Genomic DNA, 17,872 nt, shown 5'->3' with positions numbered 1-17,872 from the left:
ATGAAAGATATGTTATCCAAGTTACAGGTTCGGAACAGTAAACAGTAGAACACCCCAAAATTCTAAAATCAGAACTGCTGAGATTAGAATTTATAAGTAAATGCTGGTCAAGCTAAAAAGCAGTCAAATAAAGAGATTCAATACAATTTGCAAACTATTACAACAATTTAACAGTAATAATCTCAAATGTTGCCTGCTGCTTACTACATCTTCTCATGAAGGAAAGTTGAATTAACTTATTTTAACTACTTGTCAATAGAATGACCACCATATAGAACATCATAAATTGAGATGCTCCCAATTTCCTTTCTGATAAGGGATGGACTGGCTGGCTGCAGCATCTCTTCAGATAATGTAGTGGTAACAGCAATGCATCTGCAATCGAGGATTACTAAATTATTGGAAAATTTCCAAAATTATTAGAATTTTGGGATCAAAGTAAACTAATAAATCAACAAAAACCAGATCCGAAAATGTGTTAAAATTTACAGAATCATTATAACTAAGTGAAGCAATGACAGTAAGACGAAACATTTTCCGTCTCCATGCCTATTGATAGTACAGATACTGGATCACAAAGAAGAATACAGAAGAGACTACATCAGACAAACAGTAAGTTCACTCTATCCTACTCTATCCTATCAATACTGAACTTCACAGATTATCTTTACACAGTATACTGATGCAAATTCTTGCATACAGACAAACTCACTTAAACACAATGATGAAGAAGACTACCCAGTAAAGACTTGGATGTTATGTTCATTCTATTTGACAACAAAAAAGAAATGTTTTTCATTTAAGTTCCAGTTCTATATCAATTGTGATGTCTAATGAGAAATTAATGGATGGATATGTTTAAACTTGGCATTTATTAGAAAAGAAATTATGTCTAATGAACACCTCATTTGTGCAGCTTTTGCTGCTTGAACTCCAGCAAGAGCATCTTCAATCACAAGACACTGCAAGACATTTCCAGCAAGACACTTCATCATACTCATAAAAAGTACAATGCAATCTCAGATACTTCAAAAATAATTTGTGGACACATAAAAGCAATGAATAATCACAATGCAGAATATAAATGGAACTTTGGTATCCAAGGACACGTTGATGAAGAATTCAGACATATAAACTAGAGAATATTCAATATTCAACATGTACCAAATATTGATATCACCATTGGAGATAATAAAATAGTCATTACATATTCATTTGCTAGTAAAGGATGGAGTATATCTTATGAAAACCAAATTAGTTGTGATCAAGGTTTCAAGTCTCAGTCTGAGGCCCACACCGGTTCCTAGGCAAACAGGATGCCCCAAGTTAAAAAAATTAAAACCAATCAAGTATGAACTGGGCCAGAAAATTGCCGGTCCAAGTGCCAATCACAGGACATGTACTACTCCGACCGGTTTTTGAACACTGGTTGTAACTGAGCCCTTTCATATGTAGAATTTTCATAGGCAACTTCCAATCTTCTTCCTGATGCCTAAATGAGAAACAAAGAACTACTTCCTTTGACCAAGAATAACACCTTTTTAGACAAAATAATGGCATGTCATATTAATGGACATGTCCAAGGATTGGCCTGGCCAGCTACGGCTTGGCATAGCACATGCCAAACTTTTTGTGCACATGCTTGGGAAAGCAATACTTAGTTGTGAAGCTTGCCAATATAAGAATCATCTCTTGGATCCCTTAACAACCAGTTCCAAATTCCAAGAAAGATCCATGCACCAAAATCCTTGTGACATAGATCATACCAATTCCAAGTTACTGGGAACTCATAAAGAGTATCCTGGAATACCACATCGTGTCCAATTTCCTCCAACCAAAATTTGACATGTAAGAATGTACTCCAACAGAACCTATTTGTCTGAACAATGCAAGAACTCATAGTGTTCATAGCTCATTGGAACCAAGTATCAAAGTGTAAGCAGACACCAACTTTTCAGTTTTTGCAAAAGAACTAAGAAAATTAAGTATGACTGTTTCCTTGAGTATTCTTGATGGTAAGACAATAACTCATACAAGTCTATGATGAATTTGTAAAGCCATTCAAGACGTCCCTATTTCTGAATTAAAGAAATAAGGAGTGCAAAACCTTTTTTATGAAATATGATGATGTACCAGTGTCAACCTTAAGTTGCAAATAAGAGATTTTATACAAACTCCGTGATTCCGGGTGTAAATGAAAACTTTTAAGTCATAGAACAACAAAAACCGGTAGTAATTAGAGAAAAACAAAAACATGAAAACATCAATGCGATAATTTTTTCATAGCCAAGTTTCATACATTGAGAAAAGTGTATATAGAGCATAAAATCCTGTCTTGGTCTAGTGATGATGGAATGTGATTTGGTTTGTCAGACAATGCAAAATAATATACCTCGGACTGAGGAACATTCAGGTTCTTTGAAGCTGCTAAGAATATATCTGGAGCAGGCTTTAGATTCTCAAATGCATCAGCAGAAACAATTGCATCAAACCTGATATGCACAACAAGTTGCAAGTTATCATTGAATATTGTGAGAATTCAGATATTTTGGGAGTGACAGAAAATACCTGTATTCTCAAACATTGTGAAACTTCTTTTACAATTAAAAAGAGTGCTTAAATCATTATCGTTAGAAGAATAAAGTGGAGAAAAATAACACAATAACTTTGAGTTACTACTACTACAAAGAAATTTTCTGGAGTTAAATAATATAATATATATAAATATATACTATACATGTTATGACTATGCCACTACAGAGTTAAAGATCTTCATAATAAGAATATCTTGGTTCATCCATCATATTGAACTTTATAAGAAACATAAGGTACATAAAAGTAAATTAGGAATGGTAATGTGATGAGAGATAAAGTTAGACATAAAAGAACTGTACAAGAAACAACAAAAAAAAAAGGTTCTAAGTTTGATTATTGATATTGTGCTCAAAAGAGCTCAGTGACAGGAAACCATCCATGTAAACAGCCCAAATAGCTGAGACAATTTTTGCTGTTGTCATTAATTGAATGTGCAGTTGCTTATTCTCCTAATTCTTTTCTTTACTCAGAGTTCAAAGGGGTTTCAGTCTCAGGTCATTTAGGCATATTTTTAAGTAATTGATTAGACAAAAATGATGATGACCATATAGATTTGATGATGATTTGAAATTTAATTATGGTTAATGAATGTTATTTCTTCTATATATGGAATGATGGACCTCACCCTAAACAACAGCAGTACGTGATTTAGCAAGAAGCAATACTTAATATGGAAAAAAAATTGCCAAAAGGAAAAGCTTTTTCATGGTGTATATACTTCATCAAGACATAATACTGTATAACAACTAACATAGAGGTAGGATAGAATTGAACTTTAATAAACATCACTCATAGTATGATTATTAGCCAACGAAGTAGTCAGAATACGTGAGCACTAACAGAGAAACAGGAAGACCAGCAGCTGCCAGATTTGCATCGACCTTAATTCTGTCAGCACTAGAGGCAACAGCAACCTTAAGCCCCCGACTTTTACACTGACATGGAGTACAGCATCCAATAACTTATTTTCATTAAGGTAAAGAGAGAAAGGAAACCTAATATCAATTAAAATCGAACAAGCAAGTATACCTCCATGATGAGCTCAAGAGCTCCGGGAAATCCAATGCCTGAGTCGGGCTTTGCATACTGCAAGTGAGCAAATAGAGAGTAGCATTAAAAAATTCCAAACGAATGAAAAGAATTAAGGATCAATTCCACAAAGAATCATCATATGCTATACCTTATCAAGGTAAATTTCAAAAAATCTCTTCTTTGCAGCCTCCGGATTAAAACCCTTCACCTCCTTCACTGAAGCAACACCTCCAAGAAAATTGGCCTCGCCTACACCATGGTTTATACACCGATCATCATAACAAGGTATAATTTTAAGACAATCCACATTATTCGATGACACTGACAAACGCCAACCACGTTGCATACACTTTCTCAAAGACAAAAGCAAAACCCAAACTTGGAAAATATGAATGAAGAAATCAATTCCTAAATCTTTCGGTTCAATCCCTCGCCATTTGCATGTGCAATCGAGAACCTTATTCAACCAATTCGCTGCCCGAAAAGATCATGATGAAAACGGAAGAAGTGTACCAGTCCCCATAAACGGGATGAAGTCGTCGGTGGTGACGGAGACACCCATATCGGCGAAGACGTCGACGGCCGCCATCCTCGATAGCTCTTCGCTGTTGCAAAGAACTCCATCCATGTCGAAGAGGACGGCCGAGACCTTGCCCCACTCCGCGCCCTCCTCTCCCACCGGGACCGTCCCTTCTTCTACCTGCTGCGACGCCGAAGCGCGAGCGGCGGTGCAGCTACGGCGGCGGAGAGGGGCCATGGCGAGGGTTTGGGCCGGTCGCTGACGGTGGCGAAATAGGGCGGCGGGGACAAGGGATAGGTAAGGGAATTTGGGGAAATGCGGAGGGCGGGTTGGGGAAGAAAGAGGTCGAACAGAGAGTGCCGTCGAACATAGCGCCATCTCGCTGCTTTTTGGGCGCGAGAGGAGTAACGAGGGATGAGAAGCGCACGGGGAACTTTATGCTTGAAATGACTGTAATGCCCTCATTGGAGGCTTGAGGAATCTTGGCCACTTCGTTGGATCAGGAAATGGTGGTGTGAATTTTGGTGGGATTTGTGAATGCAGAATAAATAGTCTTCATCCTTTTTTTTCACATTTATTTAAAATTTAAAAATAAATAAATATAGTTATAAATTTTTTTAGTATAATAATAATATAATTGATAGGAAATATATTGACGTCAATCAATATTCGATATCTGATACCACATAAAGATTAATGTGAAAAGAAAAAATTTCAGTCATCCTCCGTTTATCGTGCCCCCATAGAGATAAGAAGATCATTCCAAATTTATTTTTTCCTATTGTCAACGTGGACAAAACGAAAAGGGAAGATAATAAGACAATTATGAGACGTGTTTCTTCCGTAGACCAACTATAAAAGTTAACCTCAAGTATTATGTCAAATAATTTTCTTTTAAAAAAAAACTCGTATCCCAAAAAGAATATCGAACTAACTTGAACATCAGTTTAATCGGGTCAAAAAAAACCTTTCTCCACTTTGGTTTTATTAGAGGCAATGTCTTAAAATATTGACATAATTATAAGAAAAATATCTAGAATCTGCCCCCGCCCCCCCGCCCTCACCTCAAATCACCTAAGAGGAAAAATATCTAGAATCTGCCCCCGCCCCCCCCCCCCTCTCCCTCACCTCAAATCACCTAAGAGGTATTTCAAAATTACCTCGAAGCCACTTACGATGCTTTTGCATTTTCGAGTTTCCGTTGACTTGGCTTGAATATCTAAGACGAAATCGTTTGTTGATAACAATAAGAAAAACATAAATAAATATATATTTATTTCTCACAAATAATTATTATTTTATTAGAATATATGATTTAATATTATTATACTTGATTTTTACGATTTTTCCCCAATAAATATCCAAATTTTTATTTTTTCAACTGGTGCACATTTTTGTCGTATTTCCCATGGTATCTCCGACAAGACACAACAGCAATGCACATCTTTTTCGGGGACCGATTTATATGGTGTATCAGCTAATTTCTTATAGGTTTATAGTATTTTTTAAAACACTATAAATGACATAGAAGTCTTTTTATTGGTTTGTTATATTATTTTTTAAACTAATAAATATGTTCATTTAATTTATTTTTTTTATAATATGAGCTAATTTTTATTAAATTAAGATTTGAGTCAATTTATATGTTTTTGGACAGATTTATGATATTTTGATAAAAGTGCCCAAATTTTTTATTTAAAAATATTATAAATCTTATATATAAAGATCGGATCGATATGTAATATATAATTATAATATTCCGATTAGTCATAAAGAATCCTGACAAATTAGCTTAATTATCTTGACAACAATCGATTACTATTTCGGCTGTCATATCAGATCATTTCAAGGATCCTGACAAATAAAAGCTTTTTGAACAATATGAAAAAAGTATTTAAAAAATAAAAAAAAGAGAAATATTTTTACTCAAAACTATAAAAGGACTTTTATAGTTTTATCTTCACTTAAAGCAAGTTTTTTTTTTTTTTGCAAAATTTATTATTACGTATAGCGTCTTTAGAATTGCACTCGAGTATTTAATATTCTAGATGAAAATTTTGAAATTAAACATAAAATTCTTACTAATTTTAGCTGATAAATCTTCATCTACTATGTGTTAGCAAAAAGGTTGATACGTTCATGTGATATATTCGAGAAATAAAAAATTAAGAAAATTATTGTCTAATGAAGCAATCTACGGTGTGAGATCATCAATCAAACTCATCTTCATTCATTGCAAGGCCAAAAGCACCTTCTCAAGTAAGCATACCAAGAGTTCATATTAGCGTTTGCCATTTACATAGGACTGCAATATAAATTTCTTCATCTAAGTTTTATACAAGACAATAGCTTAATTAATTCAAGAGTATTAAAATCATCTATAGATTATTATAGTAATATTTTCCTAATTTTCTAATTTTCGAATGTAATCTGACTATCTATCTTTTATTTCTAATTTTTTTATTGGATTTCCTACCATGTTGACGTTTGACAAAAACGACGACGTACATTCATGAGCAACCGAAGCTGCTTTCTTCGACTTTTATTGAAGGAAAATACCTCATGGTGTTGATTCACGAAGGAACAGGGACAGATACCAAACAGCTCACGGGCCATTGGCGTAGTCGACGGCCAGGATCCTGAGGAGGGCGTCGAAGCTGACCGCGTCACCGCCGCCGCCCATCCGTATCATCCCCCAAACATCCGCGTCGCCGGCCGGCAGCCCCGCCATTTCCAGGTACGCCTTCAGGTCCCCGAACCCCACCTTCCCGTCCCCGTCCCGATCCATCACGCGGAACGCCTCCGCCATGACGTCGCCTCCTGATCTCCCCCCGCCGCGGCCGCTGAGGACCCGCTCGAACTCCTCGAATCCCACCAGCCCGTTGCGGTCGGCGTCGGCGGTATAGATCATGGACCCGATGTCCTCGTCCGAGAGAGGCGCCGCGAAGCCGGAGGAGAAGAAGGCCTTGAGGTCGTCGTGGCTGATCTTGCCGTCACGATCGGCGTCGAGGACGTCGAACGCCGGCCGGAGGATACGGGCGGCAGAGGCGGACGGAGCGCCGCGGGGGTAGCGGCCGGAAGGGCACATCCTTGCCACGGTTCCTCTACACAGGAGAACGGAAGAATCTGGAAGCGCCTCCGTCTGGTCGGTGAGCGACGAGCGGGTGATAAATAGGTGGAACGTTCGTGGTGAGAGTCGTGTGGCTTGGCGACCACGAAATGGGCCGGGTCCAATCCGGGCGACGTGGTGGGTGACGTCAATGGGTTGGAGGAGCCGTCCATTGAAGCTGGGCCTCAACTCAAGACGTGGTGAGCGGAACGCCACAGGCGAAGATTTTTTCTTGATGGTGATTAAAGGAAAATTATATTTTATTGATAGCAACACATTGATCCCAATTATAAGTGTACCAAATTTGAATTTTTATTTTGTATATGACTTAATGGAGGATTTTATAGGAATAAATGCTGCATTCGAAGATTTGTGATAGCAAATTCTAAATCTTGACCTCATATATGGGCTTCGGGCCGCAACAAATAGGCGCCGCTGCTCTTGAACTGATCGTGTCACATTTGTAAATTAGCACACTAACCGAGGCATTTCTTCCCGACCGAGTGAAACCCTACTTTCTCGAGTATATATAAGTGAAGAGCCGATGAAATGGATACCTCGCAGGCTGCGATGAGAAGACCCTCTATTTCGTCGTCGTCTTCTTCAGTCCGATTTCTCTGTTGTTTCTCTTTTTTCTGGTGCTCGAGTCTGCTGTCCCTGGAACGTGCTTGTTCTCCTTCGTCTTTTTCCGTTCGATTTCTATGCTGCTTCTTTTTCCTGCTGCTGTTCTTGTGGCGGAGAGAGGCCACCTGATGAGCCGATCCTTCTGTCTATCGTCGGGGGATTGGTTTTTCGGGATGGCTAAATTGGCATCGCCAGGAGATGTTGAGTCGCTGTGCCCTTCTTTTGTTCCGTGGGCTGTAGCGAATGATTTCTCCGAAATGGAGCATTTATCTTCGTTTTTCCTTTTCAAACCTTTTTTTATTCGGAGTTTTGGCATCAGTAGTCGATTGAGGTTTAGTATTTAGGGATTATTGAGTCGCAGCTGGTCCGATGATGGCATGAAATCTTTGAGACCTGAGCTTTATCGTCTTGATGAAAGCTATAAGCAATTTTCTGAGGATCCCCTGCCTATAACATGTTCGAGTATTTACCTTCTTGAGTGTTTTTTGTGGTCCGCATATGTTGGATGATGAAATGCACTGGGCGCTGAGCAGTTCTTCTGCATATATTTGAAGTAAATGCACTTGCCTAGAAAGCATTGGCTGACATTTTGTGCTCACCATCGATTCAAGTTTAATGTTGTTACAGTTCTGATTTTATTTATTGCTTTCCTGATTTAAGTTTTATGTTCTCACCTTCGATGCGGAGGAACTTTGTGTTTTTGCTAATGGGTAATTCGAGGTCGATGGCAAGGATATTTAGCAGTCATAATAGCGCATAACCTCAAACCAACCTTGTTTAAGCTTTTGATAAAATTGCAAGGTCTTAAAATTTACAGACAAATGTCAGAAAAAATAAACAGAGTACTTGTTGAATGTTTCCAGTTCTTCTAAGAAAATGTTAAACATATACAATATAATACAAATGTTCTCATAGTCTTACTATGTTTTCCTGCGAATCATGCATTATTTAACCTCTGTTGTCATTGCCTATAATATCTTGGCAAAGGAATGAAACTGAGACTCAACAATTTTCGTTAATTATATTTGTGTTGGCTGTCCTCGAGCGAAGTTGCAAGGTGGTAGGGCAGGGGCGGCGGTGCCGGCTGTTGGGATGCGGCTACCAGGCGGACGGTTGCGGGGGCCGAGGCGGAGGTGCGATTGTGGGCTGTGATCAGTAACGGGCAAAATGGTTGTTTTAAAAAATTATAAAAACTATATTTTTTCGTTGAAAATTTTGTTTGGATTTTTAGAAAAGTATGATTATTATACAAATTATAAAGCAAGATTTTAGTGTTATATAATGTTAAAATATTACATATAAAATTAGTAATGACAATACCAAGACATCATTTTGTTGTATTATTTGACATTAATTTTATATAGATATAAAAATGTAATAAATACCATATATTAGTAACTAATGAAATTTTATTTGGCTCAAATGAAAAATTACAAGTCAGATGACAGCGTAAATGAACTTGGTAGCCTCAAGTCATGCCTATTACATTATTAATAACATACTGAATGTTTGTTAAATGCATTATGCGTAATTTTTTAAACTATTTTTATTCAACGTGATAACACACTATAATTTTGATATTTTAGGCATAAGTAAGAGGTTTTTTTTCTCTGTATTACATTGCAAATTTTGATTTTTAATAAAAACATATTTTCATTTACTTTTCGGAAATATATATTCAATTACCTCCCTACCTTTCTAACTCGGATTATTCGTTTATTGATTTTTGATTGATTATTCGTTAATTGATTCTCGATTCTTCGTCCATTGTGCTACCTCAGTAACTTTGTAAGAGTTCGACCCTCGGGAGCTTGGTCGGGAAAAGGGGATGACTTAGACATAGTACTTATTGTTGGGGAAGAAAGATGTCGTTGGGAAAAGGGGATGACTTAGACATAGTACTTATTGTTGGTGAAGAAAGATGTCTCACGGGTCAGTATGGCTACGTCCACAAGTCAATGTCGAGAGTTCTCTGTTGGCTAAGCTGGACGCCCAGGTAGATCGGGCCTTCGCGACGAGGTGTTGGTAAGTGTTTGTTAGTTCGAGCGCCGTCAGCGTCGAGCTGCGTCTCTTCGTTCCCTAAGTGACAACTCGACCTCCCTCACTGGGTGACAATTTCTTGGTCGAGGTGCTTATGGCTCGAGGCGATTGCCTACCTGCAAAAAAGGCCTTCGTCGGGTGATTCCCGACCGTGGCCCCTTCGACGAGCAAATCAGTTGTTTGTGGAATTGTTTTCTTCCCCCTTGGGTCGGATGCCGACTAGAGGTCTTTATATTATTGTCCGGGTCGATCATATGCGGGTTAGCGTGGTGGACGTGCCAAATAGTATCTTGGTACGGATTCTGACTTGTCATGTCTTGGGGGCGGTGCCGTCTCGGGATTCCCGAGACGTGCCAAGCAACGGCTTGGTACGGATTCTAACTTTGCGTGTGACATCGGGTGTGACATGTCTTGGACCCAAAATAGGCCCTATCACTTCTCTCCCCTCGACATGGCATGTCGTGGGGTCTTGCAAGGCTGAGAGGGGTGCCGGGGTCGGAGCGGTGTGATCGCGTCGGTTGCTCATGAATGGAGTGTGGGCCGACGAGTCGCAACTCGTGGATCGCAACTGAGCGAGTCGCAAGTCAAGGATCATCGTAGAGCGGCTCCGGCAATGGACTAGGTTGGCGAGGTGTGGGTTGAAAGTTGGATCGACCGAGATGCGACTCGGGCGTTGGGTTGGCCGTGAGGCGTGGCTCGGGCGTTGGATCAGCTGAGATGCGACTTGGGCGTTGGATTGGTCGCGAGGCATGGCTCGGGCGTTGAATTGGCCGCGAGACGTGACTCGGTATGAAGGTTGGTCCTGCGGGCCGAGTGACTGAGTTTGGGCTCAGGTTTCGATGCCGAGGGGTCACAAGTCGGGAGCGATCTGGAGCGGCTCGCGCAAGAGCTATGCCAACGAGTTGCAAGTCGGGAGTGATCTGGAGCGACTCATGCAAGAGCTGTGCCGATGGGTCGCAAGTCGGGAGTGATCTGGAGTGATTCATGCAAGAGCTGTGCCTACGAGTCGCAAGTCGAGAGCCGATATGGAGCGACTCGTGTAAGAGCTGTGTCGACGGGTTGCAAGTCGGGAGCCGATCTGGAGCGACTCGGGCAGGAGTTGGGCCGACGAGCCGCAAGTCGGGAATCGATCTGGAGCGACTTGTGCGAGAGATGTGCCGATGGGTCACAAGTCGGGAGCCGATCTGGAGCGACTCGGGCAGGAGTTGGGCCGGCGAGTCGCAAGTCAGGAGTCGATGTGGAGCGACTCGTGCAAGAGCTGTGCTGACAGGTCGCAAGTCGAGAGCCGATCTTGAGCGACTCGTGCAAGAGCTGGGCCGGCGAGCCACAAGTCGGGAACCGATCTGGAGCGGCTCGTGCGAGAGTTGTGCCAACGGGTCGCAAGTCGGGAACCGATCTGGAGTGACCCGTGCAGGAGTTGGGCCGACGAATTGCAAGTCGGGAACTGATCTGGAGCGGCTCGTGTGAGAGCTGTGCTGACGGATCATAAGTCGGGAGCGATCTGGAGCGACTCGTGCAAGAGCTGTGCCAACGGGTCGCAAGTCGGGAGCCGATCTGGAGCGACTCGTGCAAGAGCTGTGCCGACGGGTCGCAAGTCGGGAGCGATCTAGAGCGACTCGCGCAGGAGTTAGGCCGACGAGTCGCAAGTCGGGAATCGATCTGGAGCGGCTCGTGCGAGAGCTATGCCGACGAGTGGCAAGTCGGGAGCCAATCTCGAGCGACCTACGCAAGGGTTGGGTCGGCGAGCCACAAGTCAGGAACCAATCTGGAGCGGCTCGTGCGAGAGCTATGCCGATGAGTCACAAGTCGGGAGCCGATTTGGAGCGACTCGTGCAAGAGCTGGGCTGGCGAGCTGCAAGTCGGGAACCAATATGGAGCGGCTCGTGCGACAGCTGTGCCGACAGGTCACAAGTCGAGAGCCGATCTGGAGCAACCCGGGCAAGAGTTGGGCCAGCAAGCTACAAGTCGGGAATCGATCCGTAGCGGCTCATGCGAGAGATGTGCCGACGGGTCATAAGTCAGGAGCAATCTGGAGTGACTCGTGCAAGAGTTGTGCCGACGGGTCGCAAGTCGAGAGCGATCTGGAGCGACTCGTGCAGGAGTTGGGCCGGCGAGCCGCAAGTCGGGAACCGATCTGGAGCGGCTCGTGCGAGAGCTATGTCGACGGGTCGCAAGTCGGGAGCCAATCTGGAGCGACTCGTGCAAGAGCTGGGCCGGCGAGCCGCAAGTCGGGAATCGATCTGGAACGACTCGTGCAAGAGCTGGACCGGCGAGCCGCAAGTCGGGAATCAATCTGGAGCGACTCGTGCAAGAGTTGTGCCGACGAGTCGCAAGTCAGGAGCTGATTTGGAGTGACCCGGGTAGGAGTTGGGCAGGTGAGCCACAAGTCGGGAACCGATCTGGAGTAGCTCGTGCGAGAGCTGTGCTGACGGGTCACAAGGCGGGAGCGATCTAGAGCGACTCGTGCAAGAGCTGTGCCGACGGGTCGTAAGTCGGGAGCCGATCTAGAGCGACTCGTGCAAGAGCTATGCCGACGGGTCATAAGTCGGGAGCGATCTTGAGCGACTTATGCGTGAGTTGGGCCAACGAGCTGCAAGTCGGGAACCAATATGGAGCGGCTCGTGCGAGAGCTGTGTCGACAGGTCGCAAGTCGAGAGCCAATCTGGAGTGACCCGGGCAGGGGTTGGGCCGGCGAGCCGCAAGTCAGGAACCGATCTGGAGTGACCCAAGCAGGAGTTGGGCTCGTGTGCTAGGGCCTTGCCAGGCGGTGTGTCAGAGTTCGCCCAAAACCGTGCGCCACGTTGTCACGGACAAACTTCTAAACAAGGTGTTTGATGTAATGCTTATATCTGTCCGTGTCTATTGGCATGTTCATGCCTTGTACAACATGTAAAGGGGCGGCCGAAGGCTTAATAGTCCCATTTTAGTTGGGTTGGTGGCCTCTTTAGGCTTGTAAATAAAGGTTGTGTCATGTAGACACGTGCGAGAGCTTTTCGGTCTGTAATGGACCATTTTACCCTTTGTTGTGCCATTGTTCAGAGCTTGTAAAGTCTGTTTATAATTTGCTTTGTCTATGAAGTGTTTTTCGGACATGTTTGCTTGTGGATCCCGTTTGAGGCGTTCTCTTTAACCCGTTCTCTCTTTTGTTGGTCCTAAGGGACAATGGGAGGCTTCGGGGAGGCTGACCTTTGCGGACGGACGCGCAAGGGTGCCGCACGACTTAGGCAAAACCAGCTAAGTCCGTGTCATATGGTATCAGAGCGGGACAAGCACTCATAGAAACACTTGACATGCAAACGTGGGGGACCTAGCGGGGCTGCGTTGAGGGCAGTCAGCACATGCGCGACCGTTTGAGGGAAAACGGGCATGGAGATGTAGGGAAAAGAGTCGCTCAGAGGAGTGGGCATCTGAGATTGGCATTCAGAGGAATGGCCAACCCTTCGCGCAAGAGGCACCACGAGAACAGGCAAGCTTGGAAGAATCTGGAGCGCACAAAGGTTGGGATGGCTGAGTTTGAGCTACGGCTCAACGTTGACAACTTTACTTGATGGTGCTCAAGGCAAGCGAGGCGCTTGGCAAAAGGATGAGACCATGCAAAGTGGTATGAGTTGCTCAGCGACCGAAAGAGTTGTGCAAAGCTCACAGAGGTGAGGGGAATTGCTAACTCGAAGAATGCGGTACTCATGCATGGGCTTGTATGCGGACGATGGATTGTTCGTGGCCATCCCAAGGTGACCGAGACTCGGCGCCATGGAGCATTGAAACTTTCTCTTCGGCATGCGAAGGATACGTCCGGAGGAGGCTGAAGTGTGCAACGAGTTCAGCATGTTGCTAGGCCTGGAGGGGTGCAGCGGTGGCTGTATTGACGTGGAGGCGCAATCTAGCAAGTGCGTTTGCAAGAGGCAGAACAATGCACAGTTTGTTCAGCAGATCGGAGTAGTCCAAGGGGATGGTGGTCTCCGAAACGAAGAGAGATGTTGCTCCAACGGGACAGTTATCCAGGAGGGATAAGTCTCGGCACTCCAGAGGGAGAATCATGTGAGACGGACTTCACATGTTGAGGAGGAGTACATCACAAACAACAACTCCACGAAGCTCAATGGACCGAGCAAGCAGCGAGGAGTTGTCGCATGATCTCGCTCGAGAGAATGCATTGGTGGATGCATTGCGAGATCAAGTGGGGGAGTAACCTAAAGCAACTTAAATGAAGGCACACTTGGAGTCGATCTGGAGATCGGACTCAAGGGAGGGCTGACTCGTGGAATGGTGGGCGCGAGGGCCACCATCGACTCAATGCAAAAACGAGGAGCGGAACAACTGGGGTGTAACTTGGCGAAGTACCCAAGCCGCATGAAGGGAGCCAGCATAGAAGTTGGAACATGGAGTAGAGGCACAACGCTTTCCCTAGACAGAGGTCAAGGACATGAACTCTTGCAGAGGCAGGAGTAGAATCATGCTGTTCCATGGGTCCTTCATTCTGACAGAGCGGACTCATCTAGCATGGTGCCAAAGACGAAGGGAGCTTCGGGGCACATGCACCTTATCTCGGAGGAGCATTTGATGGAGGAACTAAGGCGACTCAATTTGCGGAGGCGAAGTTGAGTTCAGAAGGCCTTAGCACGGGGCAAGAGGACGCAGAGGCGGGTACTCTTGAAGAATATGCCACAGTGTTGTCATTCAAGTTGCCATGAGGGAAGCGGTGCGCAGCGGAGATTGTGCTGGTTGGGGCAGAGGCCCAGGATCCAGACAATGGTGCACAAATTACAGTGAAGTCGGTGGACTTCGGGTGCTACTAGGTGACGGATTGTCCTAGAACGGTGCTTCATCTAGGTGTGACCCAAGAGTGGGTGGATGAAGGTCGATTGCCAAAGGAGCGAACAAAATCGAAGGTGGAGGAGACCCTGCGATGTATTGGCAGAGGCCACACATGGAGGGTTCACAATTCGAGTTTATTCCACAAGGATCAGAATGCAATGGAGATGTCACCAGGAGGCGACATGGTGCAGCGGATCGTGGTGGAACAGTTCGTGGCAATGCGACACACACGACATAGTCCCGGGAGGGACTAGATCATATGGAGGTATGATCGGGAGCTACTGGGAGCTCCACTTCGGTGAACAACACGACGGCAAGAAGGGCTATGGATTCAAGGAGTGAAGGCCATGGTACTGCAGAGGCGGGTCTTCCGTGCGTGCATCGAATTTTGCTTCGGATGAAAGCCTTGGTCATCAGCATATGGGGGCTGGGTTCCACCAAGGGAAAAGTTCGAATGCAAGTACCAGTGAGTTCCATGGGAGGAACTTGATCATGCAGAGGTATGATCGAAGCAGCTGGAGAGTTGGACTGCTCCAGAGCTCATATTCGCTTAAGGGAGCCCGGCAAGTCAGAGGACAAGGCCGAGTAAGCGAACGTTGCTACCAAGGAAGCTAAGGAGAACAGAATCGGTGCAAACCCTACAACGTGATGGCAGAGGCCATGCATGGGAGTTGCAGTCTGTCTTTCCATCGACCAAACAGACTGCTTGGAGAACACAGAGGTGTTGAAGCAGGAGGTCGAAAGGGGCGAGGAAGCGACGACGAGTCCAGAGGGACTTAGCTACCTAAAATCAAGCAATCAGTTAGAATGGAGGTGGACTCGGAGGTGTGTCACGGAGGCATATCTACTGATTGTGAAGAAAAGGGATGGAGATGCGAGGCGACGGATAGTAGTGCCATGGGCATGACAGCGCCATGGTACCGTAGAGGCGGGACTTCCGTGAAGGTCATTGATCCCTTGCTCTCACGGAGGGAGAGCGCTTGGTCGTGAAAGGGGCCGAGGAGGTGGAGCATGCAGAGGCAATCTCCAAGTACCGAGACAAGACTGAAGGGCAGAGGCCAAGAAACTTCGTAAGACCGGTGTCAACAAGTTTCTCATCAAGATAGCCGTAAGTGAAGGACTTCGGGTCATGCAAGAGTGCACGACCAAGGAACGAAGCAGGCAATACGTGGTGTTGTACCTTTGCTACTCAGTGGAGTAGGCGGCAGGGTTGATGGAGAAGACGGTACAATCCCAGAGGCGACCTCATCTATCAGAGAATTACTCCAAGTTGGGGTGAAAACTTCCTGCATTCCAGAAGTTCAATGGCATTGAGAAGGTGAATCACAGTAGCTAACTCAACGCAAGGAGTGCAAACACTTCAAGTGCTTCAGAAGTGTGAGCAAAGAGCAGGCGAAGGCTAGTAACCAGCTCGATGCATGAAGTACAACCTCGAGGAGGCGGGCGAAGTCAAGTAACCTTTGCCTTCTCAACTCTTAAGAGAATGGGCGAAACCGAGTACCCCAGTTCTCTTATCTATCCAGCAGAGGAGCTCTGCACAAGTTCGACCCTTCGAAGATAATGGAAGACAATAGTTGTCAAATCCTCACCAACGGTGATCAGTGCTACTGAGAGTAGATTGTCCGCTTCATTTCCCAACGAAATGTCAATCGAAAGCGGAAGTGATGCGAACCTACTTGGATGTGACAACTAACTGAAAGAAGAGTCAATGAGCAGATTTTGTGGAGGAAGGACCCAAAACTTCAGAAGTTTGTGAGGCGATGCTCGTTAAAGCTCCAACAAGCATCCACCCAGTTCAAGCAGCATGTGGAAATTTTGAGAAACTGGCGCAGTAAGAATGGTCTTTTCCTTCATTTGGTGGATCCGCAGGAATCAACGAGGATCAATACAACTCAGCCAACCCCACACCAGAGTCAGAGTCATTGGCGAGTTGAAGCAGCATGGCGGATCAAAGGTTCGACTACTCAGAAACAGCAGCGGAGAGCAGATGGGAACCAGGAGGCGCATTGCAGCTGGAGCAGAAGATTGAAGACTCAGCAAAGGCGAAGAGTTGCAGTGTTCACAAAGGCTTCGACGAGGACGTCGAAGGGATAAGTGGGGGAGAATGTCACGGACAAACTTCTAAACAAGGTGTTTGATGTAATGCTTATATCTGTCCGTGTCTATTGGCATGTTCATGCCTTGTACAACATGTAAAGGGGCGGCCGAAGGCTTAATAGTCCCATTTTAGTTGGGTTGGTGGCCTCTTTAGGCTTGTAAATAAAGGTTGTGTCATGTAGACACGTGCGAGAGCTTTTCGGTCTGTAATGGACCATTTTACCCTTTGTTGTGCCACTGTTCAGAGCTTGTAAAGTCTGTTTGTAATTTGCTTTGTCTATGAAGTGTTTTTCGGACATGTTTGCTTGTGGATCCCGTTTGAGGCGTTCTCTTTAACCCGTTCTCTCTTTTGTTGGTCCTAAGGGACAATGGGAGGCTTCGGGGAGGCTGACCTTTGCGGACGGACGCGCAAGGGTGCCGCACGACTTAGGCAAAACCAGCTAAGTCCGTGTCAACGTGGCGGTGTGGCCTGGTGGGGCGCAGGACCAGGCGGGAAGCTGAATGATTTCTGGCGGGAGATTTCTAGTGACGAGGTGCCTCTGGCGGGATTCTCGAGGGCGACGAATCTGGCACATCCGAGGAGTCACGATGGGTTTTAAATGCGACGCCCATCGCTCTCCTCGGGGAGCGTAACCGTCGCCCTGGCATTAGGGCAGCTTGCCCTTTATAAGCTTCTCCTGAAGCAGTCGTCGTTACTTTTGCCCGATCCTTTGTCCTGCACCTGGCTCCGTCCTTTTAGCCCTGAGGTCGGGATGTCTCCATCCTCCCCTACGTCTTCTTCTTCTGCGTCCTCACTTTCGTCTTCTTCTTCGACTTCTTCCTCTGGGGAACTCCAGGTCGAGGTCGTCAATGTGTCCTCTGACGGTGCTTGCTCGGGAGCCGTAGGGAGTTCTGCATTTGAAAGCCTCAAATCGTGGCATGACGTGGACTCAGTGGTGACCGAGGGTCTTTTGGGGGTACTTCAGGATCGTTACCGTATCCCAGAGTGCTATAAGGTTTACGCCCCTCAGCCCGGCCAGCGGCCATATGATCGGGTTCCC

General features: G+C 45.2%; 2 protein-coding genes and 2 non-coding genes across 5 annotated transcripts; 2 read left to right on the top strand and 2 right to left on the bottom strand.

Moving 5' to 3' along the window:
* Positions 1-113: 113 nt before the first annotated feature.
* Positions 114-4,667, bottom strand: LOC135626473 (protein SUPPRESSOR OF QUENCHING 1, chloroplastic-like). 2 transcript variants are annotated; one of them, XM_065131794.1, is made up of 7 exons: positions 4,141-4,667; positions 3,776-3,876; positions 3,625-3,681; positions 3,436-3,530; positions 2,393-2,492; positions 904-962; positions 114-375 (listed from the first exon to the last, which is right to left on the bottom strand). In XM_065131794.1, the coding sequence occupies exons 1-7, from the start codon at positions 4,523-4,525 to the stop codon at positions 246-248; spliced, it is 927 nt and encodes a 308-aa protein (XP_064987866.1). In that variant the 5' UTR covers positions 4,526-4,667; the 3' UTR covers positions 114-245. The 2 variants fall into 2 exon arrangements, with proteins under 2 accessions (XP_064987866.1, XP_064987867.1); XM_065131795.1 differs by lacking the exon at positions 904-962.
* A 1,682-nt stretch (positions 4,668-6,349) lies between these two features.
* Positions 6,350-7,310, bottom strand: LOC103971601 (calcium-binding protein CP1). Its single transcript, XM_009385661.3, has one exon. It carries the CDS (start codon positions 7,233-7,235, stop codon positions 6,753-6,755), a length of 483 nt encoding a protein of 160 aa, XP_009383936.2. The 5' UTR covers positions 7,236-7,310; the 3' UTR covers positions 6,350-6,752.
* A 935-nt stretch (positions 7,311-8,245) lies between these two features.
* LOC135628031 (small nucleolar RNA R66) lies at positions 8,246-8,320 on the top strand. The gene has a single exon (XR_010492757.1). It is a non-coding gene; the product is annotated as a small nucleolar RNA R66 (small nucleolar RNA).
* A 61-nt stretch (positions 8,321-8,381) lies between these two features.
* On the top strand, positions 8,382-8,468 carry LOC135628046 (small nucleolar RNA snoR118). The gene has a single exon (XR_010492772.1). It is a non-coding gene; the product is annotated as a small nucleolar RNA snoR118 (small nucleolar RNA).
* Positions 8,469-17,872: the final 9,404 nt, after the last annotated feature.

Source organism: Musa acuminata, chromosome BXJ2-11, assembly GCF_036884655.1.
Source record: "Musa acuminata AAA Group cultivar baxijiao chromosome BXJ2-11, Cavendish_Baxijiao_AAA, whole genome shotgun sequence".
Taxonomy (NCBI): Eukaryota; Viridiplantae; Streptophyta; class Magnoliopsida; order Zingiberales; family Musaceae; genus Musa; species Musa acuminata.
This window is presented reverse-complemented; position numbering and strand designations above follow the sequence as displayed.

Coding starts and splice junctions, on each gene's coding strand:
- LOC103971601 (XM_009385661.3), bottom strand. CDS start 7,235: ATGTGCCCTTCCGGCCGCTACCCCCGCGGCGCTCCGTCCGCCTCTGCC.
- LOC135626473 (XM_065131794.1), bottom strand. CDS start 4,525: ATGGCGCTATGTTCGACGGCACTCTCTGTTCGACCTCTTTCTTCCCCA. Junction 3,877..4,140: donor CATCCCGTTTATGGGGACTG/GTACACTTCTTC, acceptor ACCATGGTGTAG/GCGAGGCCAATTTTCTTGGA. Junction 963..2,392: donor TGAATGTTCCTCAGTCCGAG/GTATATTATTTT, acceptor AATGTCTTGCAG/TGTCTTGTGATTGAAGATGC.